Below are 19,401 nucleotides of genomic sequence, written 5' to 3'. Positions count from 1 at the left end.
CTTAAAAACAGATGTCAGTTGTGTAATCAATGTTGTCCTTTTTGTGAACAAAATGTACAGCACTTTCGCTAAGAAAGTTGTATTTATTTAGATGAACGCTCTGCGGCCTATTTAGTGAAGGCTGAACGCAGGATGATGGCGGCTGTTCCATTGTAATTAATGGGCCTTCTCTGAATTATTGACTTGAGTCGTGATGTTGTGCATTTTGGTTTGAGTTTGGCGCTGCCCGAGCCGAATAGTTTCCTGCAATTTGCCTGTTATGATCAGCGAATCGCCAGAAAACAGTTCCTTTATGTTTGTGAAAACTCAGCGCTATATAACCCGATGAAATTTTCATGGATGATGCTACTTCTGGGGTTCATGACATTTTCAATCGTGTCACTGTTTTACAAATATACGGACTGCTGTATTTAATTGTCGTTGCCCGTAAGAAATTGTACACGTTGTTTCAGATGACAACACAAATGTTGTATGCAATTTCTTCGTCCAAAATTCTTTAGTTGATGGCTAAAACTACTTCAATAATATGGTGAGGTTGATGGGGTCATCTGTGGATTCATCAGAAATTTTAGCGGAGCTGCTTCACTGTTTGAGAGGCATCCTGAGATACGCTCCCATTTTGAGTAGAGTTCTTATAGTGGGCTACTTTTCCAGAAAAATTGGGGCCACAAACGTAGGGGGTGACCTAGGTTGCATTCTTTTGAACGGTGTAGAGGATACATTTGATTGGTAGATATTCATATCTGGTCAGCAGACTGATCCTTTTGATTCTAAAGAATTGGTATGAACTTGTGTGGTATAATGAAAGCATGCTAATTTCTGGTTATTCATGATAATGTATATCTAAAAGTAGCAAGAACAAGTTTGGATACCATAATGTCAAGCAGTGTCTATACAAACTAATGTAAAGTGGTGTAATGTACCAAATATTGTTGCTGATGGGTGTCTTGTTCTGATACAGTTAGTTCTTGGATTTGGTACTCTATAATGTCCTGCAGCCAATTGATCAAAAACTTCGTATGAATGTGCATGGATGACTGGTTAGTTGTACTAATATGTTGTAGTTCTAGAGAACTAAATCTTTAAGTGATTATAGAAGAAGCTGTAAAAACCCATTGTATAAATGTGTAGATAGGTTTTGTAAACATTAGACACTGGTGTAATGCATTGACTGTTATCAGTTGGAAGTGTAATTTTTCATGCATGTTTTTACTTATAAACATGCATGAAAAAACCTGGCCAGTTTTCCATTATAGTATCATTGACTGATAAAGCTAACTCAGTGATATTTATCTTTAGCCGTCCAGATTGAGGAAGACCAGGAAGCTGAGGGGACATGTTAGCCACGGTCATGGCCGAATTGGTGAGTAATAAACACAAGCCCAAGTCTGCCTTTTTTGTGAAGGAGTTTAAATACCTGGTTATAATTTTTTGTTTCTGTTATAGGCAAACATAGGAAGCATCCAGGTGGTCGTGGCAATGCTGGTGGCATGCACCATCACAGAATCAACTTTGATAAATAGTATGTAGTCTGAAATTATTTTGATCCATAGATTTGTGATCTTGTGTGAAAGGTTGTGGTGGAAATAACTTGAAGTTAAATTGAACAACCTATTCAACTGTTTTGTTGAAACAATGGAATACTATAACATCTTCCTTCATTTAAGGAAATTCAAATTTTGCTTTAAAGTTAAAACAGCCCCAGCATACTCAACATCTTACCTACAGCTCAGATCTTCCAACCCTGGCAATATCCTTGTAAATCCTTTCTGAACCCTTTCAAGTTTCACATCTTTACAATAGGAAGGAGACCAGAATTGCACGCAATGTCCATACAGCTGCAACACGACCTCCCAACTCCTGTACTCAATACTCTGACCAATAAAAGAAAGCATACCAATCGCCGCCTTCACAATCTTATCTACCTGCGACTCTACTTTCAAGGAGCTATGAACCTGCACTCCAAGACCACTTTGTTCGGCAACACTTCCTAGGACCTTATCATTAATGTGTAAGTCCTGCTAAGATTTGCTTTCCTCACCTATATCTAAATTACAATTCCGTCTGCCATTTTTAGCCCATTGGCCCATCTGATCAAAATCCTGTTGTTATCTGAGGTAATATTCTTTGCTGTCCAATATGCATTGGAGGCTGAGGGGTGACCTTTTAAGGTTTTATAAAACTGAGGGGCATGGATAGGATAAATAGGCAAACTCTTTTCCCTGGGGTCAGGGAGTCCTGAACTAGAGGGCATAGGTTTAGGGTGAGAGGGGAAAGATATAAAGGAGACCTAAGGGGCAACTTTTTCATGCAGAGGGTGGTATATGTATGGAATGAGCTGCCAGAGGAACTGGTGGAGGCTGGTACAATTTCAGCATTTAAGAGGCATCTTGATGGGTATATAAATGGGAAGGGTTTGGAGGGATATGGCCAGTTTCTGGCAGGTGAGACTAGATCAGATTGGGATATCTGATTGGGTTGGCAAGGACGAGTTGGACCGAAAGGGTCTGTTTCCATGCTGTACATCTGACTCTGACAGCATCTATCCTCTTCACTCTTCCTTGTCAAAAGTTACAATAACGAGACTAGAGTCACACCCTGACACTTCCTGTGGTCCTGGTGTGCTATTGTTCTCGAAGATTGAATACTACTTTTATTCGCTGACTGTAGCTTTTGGTAGCACAGTCAGTCACTAGGTTAGTGACACTGTATGCAATGTTCTAATGTTGCAACTTGACAGTCCTCAGGTGCTGTCTAAATGCACAGGTAAAATGTTTTAAATTGTTTCCTTTTAGTTTTGATATACAGTATATGTTGCGTTGTGCAACAGCAACTTAATTTATCTCAGTTGATCATTCTGGTCTATCGTTAGAGACTAACTATAAAGTGCTTTAATGTTTAGCAAAAGGAGAACGAAAGCACTAAAGTCATCTCGGGAAAATCTCAGTGGACAAGTTTTAAAAAATAACTTTAGATTTCTGGTCAACTGAAATGAAACCAATATCTTGTGCACGTTTGTCTGAATTTTCTCCTCCAGTTCTTCAAAGTTCTCTTCAAAACCGCTTGATGTTATTCACTGCTTGGAAGTAAAGTTTTTTTGTTAGCAACTACACACAAGGTGTAGACTTGCTACTTTGCAACGTGTCTTAACTATCTGAGACATTTTACACTGAATTCAAACTACAATTAAGTTGAAATCTAAATTATTTTTTAACTTGTCCACTGAGATTTTACTGAGATGACTTTAGTGCTTTCGTTCTCCTTTTGCTAAACATGAAAGCACTGCGCAGTATTTTATAGTTCGTCTCAGAGTCCTAAGTTGGTGGTTTAGTCTGAGACTATGCTGTCTGGACCTTGTCTTCCATGTGAGGCAACACACTTTTGGCATTTGCCCTTTTAAGAATCAAGTATGTCTCAATTAGACCACCTCTCATTCTTCAAAATTCCAGTGATTGGAGTTCCACTCTTGTGCTCATAATACAATCCTTCTTTACACCAGCAATCATCCTAGTGAATTTTCTGTAAACTGTCTCCACTAATATAGATTTTATTTTATCTCAGCCTAAATATACAAAAGGATTCTGCTCCCACAGCATTTTAGTTTGACTGTTACTAATTGTATGATTGTTCTTTAATTCCTGCCCTGTATTCTTTACTAATGGGATGTTCAAAACTCTTCCATCATATAGACTGATGCAAAATCTCTGCCATTTCTTTTGTTTCCCATAATCATCTCCCCTGATTAGATTAGATTTCCCTACAGTGTGGAAACAGGCCCTTTGGCCCAACCAGTCCACACTCTCCTTCTGAAGAATAGCCCACCCAGACCCAATCCCATATCCTATATTTACTCTTAACTAATGCACCTAACACTATGGACAATTTAGCACGGCCAATTCACCTGACCTGCACATCTTTAAATTGTGGGAGGAAACCCATGCAGACACTGGGAGAACGTCTGTTTAGAGTTTGCACGGTTGCCCAAAGCTAAAATTGAACCTGGGACCCTGGTGCTGTGATGCAACAGTGCTAACCACTGTGCCACCCTGTGATTATTTAAATTGTGTTCTCTTGATATATAATGTTTGTTTTTAGAAGTTTCATCACCATACTAGGTAACATCGTCAGTGAGCCTCCCATGAAGTGCTGGTGTTATGTCTAGCTTTCTCTGTTTAGGTTTCCTTGGGTTGGTGATGTCATTTCCTTTTCTTTCTGAGAGTGGTTGATGGTACATAAAGTTCTGATTGGAATGCCATGCTTCTCGGAATTCTTGCGCATGTCTCTGTTTGGCTTGTCCTCTGATGGATGTGTTGTCTCAGTCAAAGTGGTATCTTTCCTCATCTGTTTGTAAGGATACTAGTGACAGTGGGTCATATCTTTTTGTGGCTGGTTGTTCACGTATCCTGGTGGTTAGTTTTCTGCCTGTTTGTCCAATGTAGTGTTTGTTACAATTTTTGTAAGGTATTTTTGCTTATTATTTATAGGGTCTTTTTAAGTTTGTTAGCTGCTGTTTGTGTTTGTGAGCTACCATGGTGCCTAGAGGTCTGAGTAGTCTGGCAGTCATTTCAGAGATGTCTTTGATGTAGAGGACAGTGGTGAGGGATTCTGGGTGTGTTTTGGCTGCTTGTTTGGGTTTATTGCTGAGAAATCTGATTGTTCTTTGCAAACCCACTTCTTTTTGAATACACTTTTTTCGGTTTTTATATTCTCAGTAGTTTGTCCTCCTAGCTTTTCTTCTCGTATCTTTAGTCCTCCTTTTGGATTCTAAATTTTGTCCCTGTCTCTAGGACTATCACTGATGTTAGCTTAGTTTTCCACATGCTTTTTCTTTCAACTTTGTATCTTGCTTAATTTTCTTGGTTAGTTATGGTTTTCTTATCTTTCCCTTTTTTTTAGAATATTACCTGTATGTAGTAATAACGTGAGATCTTCTGTAGTGCAAGGTTTGCTTCAATTTAATTTGAATTATAAATATTTCATGTTGGCAAGTTCCTGGAGTGTATAGTTTTACATGGTCTGAAAAGTCATAAATCTGACGGAATACTTTTTGGGGCTTTATTCTGTGACATCAATCAAGTGGTGGAACAGCTTCTTGGAGTTGAGCCTGGCTTTTGTAAGTTGCACAGGCACTTTGCTAGATTTGATATCTCCATTTCTACAAGTAAAGCATGCAAAGCCTGTTGATTTAAGGGAGACCTGAGGAAGTGAAGTAAAAGGCTGTCCTGAATGATATGGCAGTAAGAGTAAATTCTTCTTGCACATTGAGATGACTGCTGTGGTATTGCTGGATTCAACAAACCTAGAAAAATGTTTGCTTAATATTTAAATTTTCCAATGAGGGACCTGTTCTTAGTGTTTCTAAATGTTGCATTGAGTCGGGATAAGTGAAGTTTGATTTCTAATTTTTCAGTCATCCAGGTTACTTTGGAAAAGTCGGCATGAGGCAATATCATCTCAAGAAGAATCGGTTGTTCTGTCCGACTATAAATCTGGATAAGCTGTGGACACTGGTCAGTGAACAGACCCGATTAAACTATGCCAAAAAACCTGAAGGACCAGCACCTGTCATTGATGTTGTACATGCTGTGAGTATTATGACAGGTTTTTTTGAGCAGCCTGCAAGTAGGATATACTGATATGGGAAACAACAAATCTTAGCAAAGAAGTAGGTGGTGTGCAGCCAAACAGGAGTTGGTAAACTGTTTAGCAATCTACTCATCCACAGTTGATCTAGACACTGAAGGTAATATAGGCTAAGGTTATTTAACCTAAAGATATAATTTAACACCTTAGGTCCAATTAAAACCAACAATACCTAAGGCAGATAAGTCCAAGTTATTAAGTTTCAGTTTTAAGTGCACGATTTTGAACATGTTACTCGAGATGGATCTGTCTGAGGCTATACAACAGATTCGCTTCCTTTTAATGCATTATTGATATGCTTGCTGGCTCAGATTCTGTTTGATTTCACTCGTAATCACCTCTATCAAATGCTGTACAGAAATAGAATGCTCATAATATATGTTAATACCTGTCACATACATAGTCTGATCAGCTGAGGGGGAGAAATACAGTCTTATTTTCTTTAAATGTTCCATCAAACACAGCTGCCAAGGGCAGAAGTGATGGAGGAAGCTATGTGAATGGAAGCACACTTGGGCGGGCGGAGGGGGAGCAGTACTCAAAGGAAATTTTTGGTTATTAAATAAGGGTATCAGTTGGCTGTGGGAGGTGTCAAAATAGTTTATTGTTGAGTTTGGGAATCGAGACTAGAGTCACATCCTTACACTTATTGTCTTGATGTGCTTATAGTTTTCGAAAAGCAATTACTGATTTTATTCACTGGTTGAGCTTTATAGTTCAGTCAGTCACACAATTAGTAACATTGCTGGTGATTACACAAGGAGCATCAATGGTACTAGAGCTTTATCTCCATTAGCCTTTGGGATGTCATTTGAGGGTTGACAAACTTAGCAAATTTAGGACAAAGTTTTTATCTCCGTCTGAGCTCAAGTTGCTTTGTTTTTTATATTTGCAATTTAGTTGATTTTGCAGATTTAGCTTCTGTATCTCAACTTCAAGAATAATTCCTCCAAATGCTTCCTTACTTCCAAGTTTTTCAGCATAACACAACTGTTAAGTTTGTTTTTCATGTCAAAATCTGACCTGAGGAATGCAGTTTTTCACTTTCTTTGGTTTATTTTGCTGTTCTTCAGTATATTGTTTGCTGTTCTGTTGGTTTGACATGCAGTGGCATATTAAGGTCATTAGTTTTCTGTAAATCTGAGTTGCCTGCTGTTTTCAGTTTGTCTGGGAAGATGAATTTGCATTGGGTTCCTGAATAAAATCTCATACATGGAAGACCATGTATTGCTTCATTTTCTCTTTTTTTTTGTAGGGTTACTATAAAGTTCTGGGTAAAGGCAGGCTCCCTAAACAGCCAGTTATTGTCAAGGCAAAGTTCTTCAGCAGGAAAGCTGAAGAGAAAATCAAAGAAGTTGGTGGCGCCTGTGTATTAATGGCATAAGTTTTCTAATGTACTAATAAAATGCTGTCACTTTTTAACTGTGTGCTGTTTGTTTTTTTAAAAAATAAAATGCATGTTCAAAGCATATGAAATGGAATCCCCTTGTGGCTGACACAAGGGGAATGGCTGCCTGCCTCTGCAGCTTTTTGTTTCACTTTTTCCACCTGATTAAATCAGGTGGTACTTTGACTGACTTGCTTAGCTACTTTGGTTGTGAAACTTTCATTCTCTAACCTGGTTATTAATGACCTGATTATCACCAAGTTTGATAAGTGTAAAAATAGTAATAAGATTAAATGTAGCTTCATTATGTACCTGTACCACTTGTACTAATACAAGTTTATGGAATGAGGCCAGAGATCAGTTATGATCTGACTGAATGGCAGAGCAGAATTGAGCCAAAAGAGGCTACTTCTAATTTGTATTTTTATATACTGTATACTGGATGTGGATATGTTAACCTTGCTAAACCATTTGGATTAAAATGGCAAAGTTGGGAACTGGAAAGATGTCAGTTAAGATTGTTCTGCTATAACAATTTGTCAAGTGTGAACTTTTAAAACTCATGTTGGCTATAATTACATGAACATGAAGTGCTGATCCTAAGGCACCATTTTTCTATAATGTGGGGTTGCACAAGAATGTAATGTTGGTAGAAGAACTACCAACAGTGGTAGATAAATTCATTTGACTTGTAGAAATTGCAAGGTAAATTTAACGAGGGAAATGAAACTGCAACAAGTTCACCTGGGATCTGGGCAATGGCAATGTCAGTATTGCCTATATCAGTTACCACTGACTGCCAACAGACAAGTTGCTCTCTAATGAAATTAATTTCCCATTTGTGTCATGTAATTCAGAATCTAATCACATGGTGGATTGGAAGTTATACTTTAGTCAGATTAAGCAAAGGTGGTACATGTCCTTTGTGAAGACATTAGTGAACCAAATGGGTTTTTGCAATGATCCAGTATATTCACTTAAATATCTAGGAAAAACAAAGCTATTAAATATTGAGTGCTATCCATTTTCCATTGTAGGTTTCTGGACTACAAGTCTAGTAGAGATACATTATCCAAACAGCTTCCAAAACCAAAGGTTTTTTTTTAATCATGGTGTTTGGCATAGAATGGGCAGCACGGTGGCACAGTGGTTAGCACTGCTGCCTCACAGCGCCTGAGACCCGGGTTCAGTTCCCGACTCAGGCGGCTGACTGTGTGGAGTTTGCACGTTCTCCCCGTGTCTGCGTGGGTTTCCTCCGGGTGCTCCGGTTTCCTCCCACAGTCCAAAGATGTGCGGGTCAGGTGAATTGGCTATGCTAAATTGCCTGTAGTGTTAGGTAGGGGGTAAATGTAGGGGTATGGGTGGGTTGCGCTTCGGCGGGTCGGTGTGGACTTGTTGGGCCGAAGGGCCTGTTTCCACACTAAGTCACTCCAAAATCCAAGAAATGCTGAAAACCAACTGAGGATTTTGGATAAAGGATTGCATATTTTTTGAGTGACTGACTAAGTTAACACCACTTTTAAAAACTTGAAAATTAAAGTTTAAATTCTTGTGATAAGAATTAGGCATACAAATGCAAGCAAGTTATAAACAACATGTATACATCACTGGTTATTCCTCAGCTGGCTTCAAGTATAAGCATAATTTCAAAGCTGTCAAGATGTTATGATAGGATATAGATCAGGTTTATTAGAATCCAGCAGTGAGACTGCAGATATAAAAAGTGTCATGACTAAAAGAAAAATTAAAGACTGGTTTAAATACTATGACATTGAAAATGTCAGAAATTACATAGCTGAATTTTGTTGTTTTACTTCTGACAGCTAAAATACTGGTAAGCTAACTTGGCACTGACCACAAAAGGCATGGTTTGTTATTTGATTCTTCGGAGAAGTTTTTTTTGAAGCTGCAAAATGGCAAAACCTAAGGCAGGCAGACAGACAAGCAACTGAGGTACTCCCACTGGGAACTGCTGCTTTAATGATTGTTTTAAACAATTACTCACAAAAGCTGTGATTATGTAAAACAAGATGGCTATAGTAACTTTTAATAAATCATTCTGAAATGAAATTTTTCTGAAGCAAGAAGTTCTCAGCTCAAGGCAAAGGTTTGTTTCATGAAGAAACAATTTCTGCAGAAAAGGTCCAGCAATTACCAGTGAGGAACGAGAAGCCTTTCTCAAAACCCATCCTGATTGAATCAACCTGCTGTAGAGCCCATCATTACTTAGTTTTCTCATTTTTTGATTCGGAATGGAAGATAATTGAAGTTTGAACAGCATTTTTTAAAGAAAATTATGTTTTCTTTTGGGATCTCACCTGGAAGGTAACACAATTTACAAATGTAAGGATGGTGGAGATAAACCAGCATTAAGTGAATGCTCAGCTTGGACTGGTAGCTGGTTAGATGTTCAATTGGTCAATCAAGGGAGGACTGTTACTAACCAGGCAACTTCCATGATGATACAAAAGGACCAGTTCTGACATGGTTTGAAAGTGTGTGACTGGAAGCTTTCATAGTCTCTTCTACGTTTGAGTCCAGTTATTAAATTATTGAATGGTCTGAGAAAAAGAATCCTAGACTGAGAAATAAGTAAACATTTATGGAAGTCTGCTAAAACTGCATTAACCAGTGACTTTGAAATTCAAGCTTTATATAGTTCTACTTGCCTGTGAAAAACCCATTGTCCAAGGATTTCATGAAGACCTGGTATCAAACTCTTAACTGAGAGAATGAGGGTTATGACCAAAGAAGATTTGGCTTTTGATCTTTGATATTAATTGCATTACCTTGTTTCTGCATTCTGATAAATTTACATTATTAAAAACAAATTGTTAATTTGTTTGTTATAAACTTGATATCTAAGATTATTATTTGTAAAGCTTGATTTTGTGGTCACTAAATGATTTAATTTCACTCTTGTTGGGAATCCGGAGATAATGAGGCTGGTTTGGTTTAGCTTTCCACACTGTACAAGTAGAACCAACAAGTCACAACTTTGCAACTGCTGGATCAGACTTCAAAAGGTTAACCTTCATTGCAGCAAGAAGGATGTCAAGCAATGAGACCTAAAAGTGTTCCACACATTAACTTTTGGGACTAATGTTTAACGAGTTTAAATAAAGTTTTTTTAAGTACCTATCCATTTTCACTTGGATCATACAAGCGAAGTTGTACTGTCTAACTCTGGACCAGGAGCCCAGATTCAAGTTCCACCTGCTCCAGCGGTATATCATGTCCCTGAATAAGTGAAAAGGGAAAAATTTACAGGCAGCAGAAGGAGCAATAACCACAATTAGGTTGACTGGTGAAAGAGCAAGAGATACCATGAGAAAACATTTGCACATTGAGTTTTAATGACCTAGAATTCACAGTTTGAAATGGGTTTCAGTTCTTAGATTAATGTAAATGAGTATTGCTGCCTAGTCAAGCATTTATTTATCCATCCCTGGAATAGGTGTTGGTGGGCTGCCTTCTTGAACTGGCTCAATCCTTATGGTGCAGGTGCACCCACAGTGCTGTTAAAAGGTTTCAGATTTTTGAACCAAGAGTAAAAGAATGATGGTATTGTTGCAAGTCAGGATGTTGTGTGTCTTGGAGGGGGATGTGCAAATGATAGTGATCCCATCCACCTACAGAATTTAGGTAGTAGAGGTCATGAGTTTCTACGGTTCTGTAAAAGGAGTGGAAAGAGTTTCAACAACCATTTGCAAAATGGAATTTGAAAGATAAATAACATTAAAAAGATTATTAGGAAAGAGCAGAAGAGATGCACTAATTTGATAATTTACTAGAAGGACAGCTTGTCCTGGACAAGCCAAACAGAGAACAGCCAAAGAATTCCTAGAGGCATGGCACTCATCCACAGATTCAATCAATAAGCACATCGACCTGGACCCAATATACCACCACTGCAGCTGACAACTGGAAGCAGCAGATACAAATCACTATAAATGCCGGAGGAAACATCACAGAAGCGCTTCACAGGAGGCTCCCAAGCACTAAGGATGTCACCTAGACGGGACGAAACATCTGCAACACAAATTCCCAGGTCGGCAAATAGAACCACAACACAGGCATATAGCCTCTGTTTAAGGAAATGGCCAGTGACATTCACCTCAAGTGACTACCAGCAATAAAACTGTGACAATGGCCATTCCTCTGGAACTGCATTCCAAAGAAATGTAAACTTTCTAGCTCTCTCTCTCTCCAATTGTCTTGTAAAATCTGAACTTTTGGTATTCTCTGTAACATTCCTTCATGTTCTCCACAGAGTCAAGCTTACCCTTTCCAAAGAGATCTGAGATGTGTAATGCAAGAATATTAGTAAATTGGAGAGGGTTCAGAAAATATTTACTAGGATTTTTCTGGAATAGATGGTTTTAGTCATAAAAATAGGCTGGGACATTTTTCACTGGAGAGTAGGAGGTTGAGAGGTGACCTGAAAGATAAGGTAACTAGCAAATCTTCCCTCAGGTGAGGGAGTTCAAAATTAGCAAGGTATATTTTTAAGGTGAGAGGAATTTTAAAAAGGACATGAGGGGCAACTTTTTTTTTAAAACACAGTGGTTTGTATGTGGAATGAACTACCAGAAGAGGTGGTGGATGCAGGTACAGTTACAACATTTAAGCACATGAATAGAAAACATTTGGAGGGATATTGGCCAAACACAGACAACTGGGACTGGTTTATGTGGGAATATGGTTGGCATGGACTAGTTTAACCAAAGGATGTTTCCACAGTGTAAAATTTGCTATCCTCAATGAATAACGATCATGTCTCCTCCTAGCTTCGAGATGGGGCAATCCACCACAGAGAAGCTCCTTTTATATAAGGTTAGAAATCTGAAATGAAGTCTGGAAATATTGAAAATGCAGAGATTACCGGCATCACTTTTAACATGCCTCGCAATATACTCGAATAACTAATTCTTGTGTGATTTTAGTTTATCTTATGGAAATTTTTAAAAAATATGTTTTTATGCATCTGTTATGCACCAACCTCATCATAAACTTCACCAAGCATGAATAAAGGGTAGTAGAGAAAAGATAACTTAAGAAATTATGATTTTGCCCTTTGTATAGGTTGGTGAAAACCTCGAAATTATGAAACAATAGGAGTTTCACACGTTTGAAGTGATGGGTGAGATAAGGTGCTAGGTTAATCTTGAATTTAACATAACATTTACTCTATTTTCCAAACAGAATCCCACCAGATTAAAAACCTCTGCCAAATGTGTTTATTTTTTTAAAAAAGCAGTACATAGAAACGTGGCAAGGCTTACCCAGTCATGCTGTTTGAGAATGGCAGAGTCGTAAAGGCTTCTGCTCAATTCCCATTACACTCAGCTACAGCAGTGCATTACATACAGAAAGGTTTCAGTGAGTCATTCATCACCCTTTTCTATGGCAGCTTATGCATTTTCAAGCAACATCAAAAGAAGTACCAAATATTTTCAGTGTAACTTGATCGATCACATTTTGTTGGCAAAATGCAGAAAAAACAGAAAAGATACAATCAGAATTCTACAGCTATAGCACAAGAAAAATTGGAACTTCATTTTTTTTTCATATAGTTCAGGTATTTCCCAGTTGATAGGATCACACACATTCTCCATAATCATACCAGCAAAGTAATGAAATTGTTAATAAATGAGAAAATCTGTGCTTCCCTCAAGCCTCATAACAAACAATAATCTTCTGCATATGCTCAGTTGGACCATTCATGCTCCAAGTCATAAGTCACGCTGGCATCACAAAAACTTGTTAAAAAGTCAACTCTTTACAGATATTCAGTACAATGACTGCTAAATCCAGACAATAAAATACCAATAAAAACAGTAATATATTTACAATATACAATCCAATCTGCAAAGATGAATATAGTTAAGTGTACTTATTGCAGCTTCAGATTCCTCTCCAATACTATTATAATTCAGTCTTTGAATAAAGATGAAGGATTTGTGAACATGAAAAATGAATAATCCATTTTTTTCAAAATATGTTTGAGAAGGTACTTGTGCAAGGTCCAGTGGTCCTTGTGAGAACAGATACAGTACAATCCAACTAACTCTTCTTGTGGAGGAATTTCATTTTATTTCCTGAAAGAGATATTCAATTTTATAAGTTACGCGGAAGAAAAAGTAAGTTCAGAAATTCCTGAAACAAAGTTTTCATATATGGGACCATGTTGGCATTTTATTCAGATTCAGATTTTATTCAGAAAACTTATTCAGATTAATGTATTTAATTTCCAAAGTCTTTGAAATGAAGTAAGGTGACCCATAAAGGTAAACAGGTGGCTTATAGAGTCATAGAGATGTACAGCATGGAAACAGACCCTTCGGTCCAACCCGTGCATGTCCACCAGATATCCCAAGCCAATCTAGTCCCACCTGCCAGCACTCTGCCCATATCTGTCCAAACCCTTCCTTTCATATACCCATCTAAATGCCTCTTAAATGCTGCAATTGTACCAGCCTCCACCACAGCCTCTGGCAGCTCATTCCATACACGTACCACCCTCTGCGTGAAAACGTTGCCCCTTAGGTCTCTTTTTATCTTTCCCGTCTCACCCTAAACTTTTGCCCTCTAGTTCCCTGACCCCAGGGAAAAGATTGTCTATTATCTTATCCATGTCCCTCAAAATTTTGTAAACCTCTATAAGTGCCTCCGACGCTCCAGGGAAAACAGCCCCAGCCTGTTCAGCCTCTCCTTGTAGCTCAGATCCTCCAACCGTGGCAACATCCTTGTAAATCTTTTCTGAACCCTTTCAAGTTTCACAACATCTTTCTGATAGGAAGGAGACCAGAATTGCATGCAATATTCCAACAGTGACCTAACGAACACCCTGTACAGCCACAACATGACCTCCCAACTCCTGTACTCAATACTGACCAATAAAGGAAAGCATACCAAACACCTTCTTAACTATCCTATCCACCTGCGACTCCACTTTCAAGGAGCTATGAACCTGCACTCTAAGGTATCTTTGTTCAGCAACACTCCCTAGGACCTTATACACGTAATGGTAAGCCCTGCTAAGATTTGCTTTCCCAAAATGCAGCACCTCACATTTATCTGAATTAAACTCCATCTGCCACTTCTCAGCCCATTGGCCCATCTGGTCAAGATCCTGTTGTAATCCGAGGCAACCCTCTTCGCTGTCCACTACACCTCCTATTTTGGTGTCATCTACAAACTTACAACTGTACCTCTTATACTCACATCCAAATCATTTATGTAAATGACAAAATGTAGAGGGGCCAGTACTGATCCTTGTGGCACTCCACTGGTCACAGGCCTCCCGTCTGAAAAACAACCCTCCACCACCACCCTACTGTTTTCTACCTTTGAGCCAGTTCTGTATCCAAATGGCTAGTTCTTCCTGTATTCCATGAGATCTAACCTTGCTAATCAGTCTCCCATGGGGAACCTCGTCAAACGCCTTACTGAAGTCACATCTACTGCTCTGCCCTCATCAATCTTCTTTGTTACTTCTTCAAAAAACTCAATCAAGTTTGTGAGACATGATTTCCCATGCACAAAGCCATGTGGACTATCCCAAATCAGTCCTTGCCTTTCCAAATACATGTACATCCAGTCCCTCAGGATTCCCTCCAACAATTTGCCCACCACCGAGATCAGGCTCACCGGTCTATAGTTCCCTGGCTTGTCTTTACCGCCCTTCTTAAACAGTGGCACCATGTTTGCCAATCTCCAGTCTTCCGGCATCTCACCTGTGACTATTGATGACACAAATATCTCAGCAAGAGGCCCAGCAATCACTTCTCTAGCTTCCCACAGAGTACACCTGATCAGGTCCTGGGGATTTGTCCACTTTTAACCGTTTCAAGACATCCAGCACTTGCTCCTCTGTAATCTGGACATTTTCCAAGATGTCACCATCTATTTCCCTACAGTCTATATCTTCCACATCCTTTTCCACAGTAAATACGGATGCAAAATATTCATTTTGTATCTCGCCCATTTTCTGTGGCTCCACACAAAGGTCGCCTTGCTGATCTTTGAGGGGCCCTATTCTCTCCCTAGTTACCCTTTTGTCCTTAATATATTTGTAAAAACCCTTTGGATTCTCTTTAATTCTATTTGCCAAAGTTATCTCATGTCCCTGTTATGCCCTCCTGATTTCCCTCTTAAGCATACTCCTACTTTCTTTATACTCTTCTAAGGATTCACTCGATCTATCCTGTCTATACCTGACATATGCTTCATTCTTTTTCTTAACCAAACCCTCATCTATAATCCTCTTTAAATCCAGTCGTTGCAATTGTAATTCCCATTATTTTCTGATATATCTTATTATTAATTTCAAACTGGTGCCCATCTGCCACCTATTTCTAGATACCTGCACAGCACAGAATGGTGATATTTGTCCTATTTTGTGACTGCTGGATCTCTCAAAGGCACGGATTGTTTCTAATCCTCCATTGCCCTAAACATTCTGAAAATATAAATATTTACTCAAACCGTTTTTAAAAGTTATTATTAGACCATAACAACTCACTAAACTTATTTTTAAAATCCTCATCTTGACTTGAACCATTTTGCCATTTACTTATATCTGTGTCCTCTCATTATCAACTCTTTTGACACTGTTTTTCCTCAATTTCATGATCAAATTTAGGATTTTGAACAATATCAAATCCTCACTTAACTGTCTCTGTTCCAGGGAGAACAATCCCAGTTTCTCCATGTAACAAAAGACCCTCATCCCTGGTGCCATTCTTGTGAAATTCCCATATGTTCTATACACAGCCTTTGCACCAAGCTTTAGGAAAGTTGTCCAAAATAACTACATGCTTTTTTGACATCATTTCTAAACAGTGTTCCTGTGTTTCAGGTTGCTCTGTTCTTGTACACCCCTCTAAGGTTTGCCATTTGGTTTATACTTCCTCAGTGTTCAGATCAGAATGTATCATTTCACACTTACTTTTCTGTAATAAATTGCATCTGCCATGTATCTGCCCATTTCTGAAGTGCTCTCCTTACAGTTCATTACATTTCTGACCCTGGTGTCATCAACATACTGAAAAATTATGCTCCATATATTCTAGAAAGGATAGTGTAATAGTGCAAAATAAGGACACATGTAATGGAAACCACAGAGTGCCAGGAAAGGACAGCATTCCAAGCATAAGAATTGCAACAGCAAAAAAGTCAGAGTAAAGAAAATGACTTCAAAGTAACTTTCAGAAGGAGGGTTGTACCAAATGGAGATTTAGAAATCTAAAGATAAAAATTAAAGCAATAGGTAAGTTTAACAATGTGGACATTGAGAAGCTGAAGGGGATAGAGAGATTAAAGTTATATGGCATAAAGAGTAAGATCAATACTCAAGGCATATAAAATTACAGGGGGGGGCAGGCTATATAGGAAGAGACTTTTCCCTTTGATGGAGGGATCAATGACTGGAGGCATAGATTCAAGTTAAGGGGCAGGAGGTTTTGAGGGGATGTGAGGAAATGTTTAAAATTTATTAAGGATAGTGGGAATCTGAAACTCACTGGAATCAATTCTCCCATGCTTCTAGGCAAAGATGAAGGAATGAGCTATGTTGGGTCTTCACCCAGAAACTCTCATAACATTTAGTATTTTTTTTATTTTTATACACATATATATATATATATATATATATGGCATATATACATATACACACACACACACACACACACTTGTGCTGCCAAGAATACAAGGCTATGGCCCAAGTGCTGGAAAATGGCCTTAGAATAGTTAGGTGCTTATTTTTTGATTGATGCAGATTTGATGGACTGATGGGCCTTTCTCTGTGCTGCAGATCTCTGACTATGTTCAGAATAGGATTAGATTAGTGTGGAAACAGGCCCTTTGGACCAACAAGTCCACACCGTTCTGCCGAAGCGCACCCACCCAGACCCATTCCCCAACATTTACCCTTGCACCTAACACCACGGGCAATGTAGCATGGCCAATTCACCTAACCTGCACATTTTTTGGACCATAGGAGGAAACCGGAGCACCCGGAGGAAACCTACGCAGACACGGGGAGAATGTGCAAACTCCACACAGTTGCCTGAGGTGGGAATTGAACCCAGGTCTCTGGCGCTGTGAGGCAGCAGTGCTACCTGCAGTGCCACCGTGCCGTCACAAGTAAAATGTAAACTTGAAGTCACTTTACCTGAATATGGGGAGCATTTGCAATAGGATAGATAAACAAGATACGTTATTGTGGAAGACACAAGATACAAATGGAAATAAAATGTAACCTTTTATACATCGCTTCAGTCTGAAAAAGATCAACTGTTCACAATTACTCTAATTTCTTTCATACTAAGTTTACATCCATGCAGCAATTTGGCTTTATTTTTGCTGACAAGTCTATTATGTAGTACTTTATAAGTGTCTTTTGAAAATACATATACACAATACATATGCTCTATGCCCATCCACTTCATCGGTTACTTCATGAGTGAGTTGCAAAAATACTGCATCAGAGGCAATTCAGAGTGGTTTCACTAAGTTGATTCTAAAGATGTAGGATGTATTCAGATGAAGGCTGAACTATGTTGGGCCTTCACTCATTGGTGTTTTTAAAAATGAGAGGTGATCTTAGAGAAACTTAAAAGATTCTGTGGGTGCCTGACAGGGCAGGTGCTGAAAGGTTGTTACCACTTATCGATAGATCTGGAACAAAGGGGTCACAGTTTCAGAATAAGAAGTCTCTGATTTAGAACAGTGATGAGGAGGGGTTTATTTTCTCAGAGGGTCATTAAACTTTGAAAATTCCTACCCCAGCAAGCATTCAGACTGTATTATTGAATACAGTGAAGGCTGAGTGAGACATATTTTCAACCTGTAAAGAAGTTAAGGCTAATGGAAACAGAAGAGTGGAGTTAAGGCCATGATCAGATAAACCGTGACCTTTTGATGGTGGAGAAGGTTCAAAGGGTCAAATAGCTTTCTCCTGCTCCTATTTCTTAGGTTGTGCGCTTTCAAAGAACAATCAAATTAGTCAACAAAATCTACCTTTAACAAACCTCCAGTAAGACTTTTAACCTATATTTTTCCAAGTGATAATTTGATGTTTATGCTAACTTCTTGTATGATAAGCTTTAAGTCATGGAATAAAATAAGAAATGAATTGAATGTCTACCTAACCATTACTTAAAACATCACATGTTTGGCTCTACTATTGGCATTCAATCTTGATTTGAAAATACAATAAACAGATATATTTAAGGTAAGAATTCAGAGCCAAAGAGATGTACAACACAGAAACAGACTCTTCGGTCCACCTTGTCCATGCCAACCAGATATTCAAGTTCAATCTAGTCCCAACTGCCAGCATTTGGCTCACATCCCTCTAAATGCTTCCTGTTCATAGACCACCCAGATGCTTCTAAATGCTATTGTTGTACCAGCCTCCATCTGGCAGCTCATTCCACACATGCACCATCCTCTGCAAGAAAGAGTTTTCCTTCGGTCGCTTTTAAATCTTACCCCTCTCACCTTAAACCTCTTGTTTTGGACTTCCCTACCCGGGGAAAAGATCTTGACTATTCACCCATGCCCCTCATGATTTTATGAGTCTCTATAATGTCACCCCTCAGCTCCAATACTCCCATAGCCTCAGCTTTTTCAGCCTCATTCTACAGCTCAAACCCTCCAATCCTGGAAACTTCCTTGTAAATCTTTTCTGAACCCATTAAAAATTTCACCACATCTTTCTGGCAGGGAGACCAGAATTGAATGCAGTATTCCAAAGTGGCCAAACCAATATCCCGTACAGCCACAACATGACCTCTCCTACATCTACAGTCAATACATTGACCAATAAATACAAGCGTACCAAATGCCTTCTACACTGCCTGTCTACCTCGACTCACTTTCAAGGAACTATGAACCTGCACCCAACGTCTTTTCGTTTGGCAACATGCTCCAGGGCTCTACCTTGAAGTGCATAAGATCTACCCTGATTTGCCTTACCAAAATACAGCTCTACACATTTATCTAAATCAAACACTATCTGCCACTCCTTGGTCCATTTGCCCATCTGATCAAGATCCCATTGTACTCTGAGATAAGCCTCCTCACTGTTCACAATAACACCAATTTTGATGTCATCCGCAAACTTACTAACTATACCTCCTATATTCAAATCCAAATCGTTTATATAAATGACAAAAAGCAGTAGATCCAGCACCGATTCCTGTGGTACACTGCTGGTCACAGCCCTCCAGTCCAAAAAGAAACCCTTCACCACCATCCTCTCTCCTATCTTAGAGTCAGTTCTGTATCCAAATGGCTAGTTCTCCCTGTATTCCATGTGATCTAACCTTGCTACCATGCGGAACTTTGTCTATATGGACTAA

The 19,401-nt window shown here is 38.9% G+C and overlaps 2 protein-coding genes and 2 non-coding genes across 11 annotated transcripts in view; 3 read left to right on the top strand and 1 right to left on the bottom strand.

The window, feature by feature from the left end:
* rpl27a (ribosomal protein L27a) overlaps nt 1-7,065 on the top strand; it is a 369,147-nt gene extending 362,082 nt beyond the window's left edge. For 2 of the 3 annotated variants that reach the window (XM_060838931.1, XM_060838929.1), the window contains exons 2-5: nt 1,300-1,363; nt 1,447-1,522; nt 5,411-5,585; nt 6,899-7,065. In XM_060838931.1, coding sequence (XP_060694914.1) covers nt 1,300-1,363; nt 1,447-1,522; nt 5,411-5,585; nt 6,899-7,027 — 444 coding nt within the window. In that variant the 3' untranslated portion in view covers nt 7,028-7,065. Of the gene's footprint in view, nt 1-1,298; nt 1,364-1,446; nt 1,523-5,410; nt 5,586-6,898 lie in introns of all 3 variants that reach the window. The other variant, XM_060838930.1, reaches the window with a different exon arrangement.
* LOC132824560 (small nucleolar RNA SNORA3/SNORA45 family) lies at nt 2,579-2,709 on the top strand. The gene has a single exon (XR_009645681.1). It is a non-coding gene; the product is annotated as a small nucleolar RNA SNORA3/SNORA45 family (small nucleolar RNA).
* On the top strand, nt 6,263-6,388 carry LOC132824559 (small nucleolar RNA SNORA3/SNORA45 family). The gene has a single exon (XR_009645680.1). It is a non-coding gene; the product is annotated as a small nucleolar RNA SNORA3/SNORA45 family (small nucleolar RNA).
* A 5,190-nt stretch (nt 7,066-12,255) lies between the features above and the next one.
* Nucleotides 12,256-19,401, bottom strand: part of dennd2b (DENN domain containing 2B) — a 457,469-nt gene continuing 450,323 nt past the window's right edge. For all 6 annotated transcript variants that reach the window (XM_060838921.1, XM_060838918.1, XM_060838922.1 and 3 more), the window contains one exon: nt 12,256-13,131. In XM_060838921.1, the coding sequence (XP_060694904.1) occupies nt 13,097-13,131 (35 nt within the window). In that variant the 3' untranslated portion in view covers nt 12,256-13,096. The remainder of the gene's footprint in view (nt 13,132-19,401) is intronic.

This window comes from Hemiscyllium ocellatum, chromosome 18 (assembly GCF_020745735.1).
Source record: "Hemiscyllium ocellatum isolate sHemOce1 chromosome 18, sHemOce1.pat.X.cur, whole genome shotgun sequence".
Lineage (NCBI taxonomy): Eukaryota > Metazoa > Chordata > Chondrichthyes > Orectolobiformes > Hemiscylliidae > Hemiscyllium > Hemiscyllium ocellatum.
Note: the sequence above shows the minus strand (reverse complement) of the source record. Positions and strands in the feature narration are given on the sequence as shown.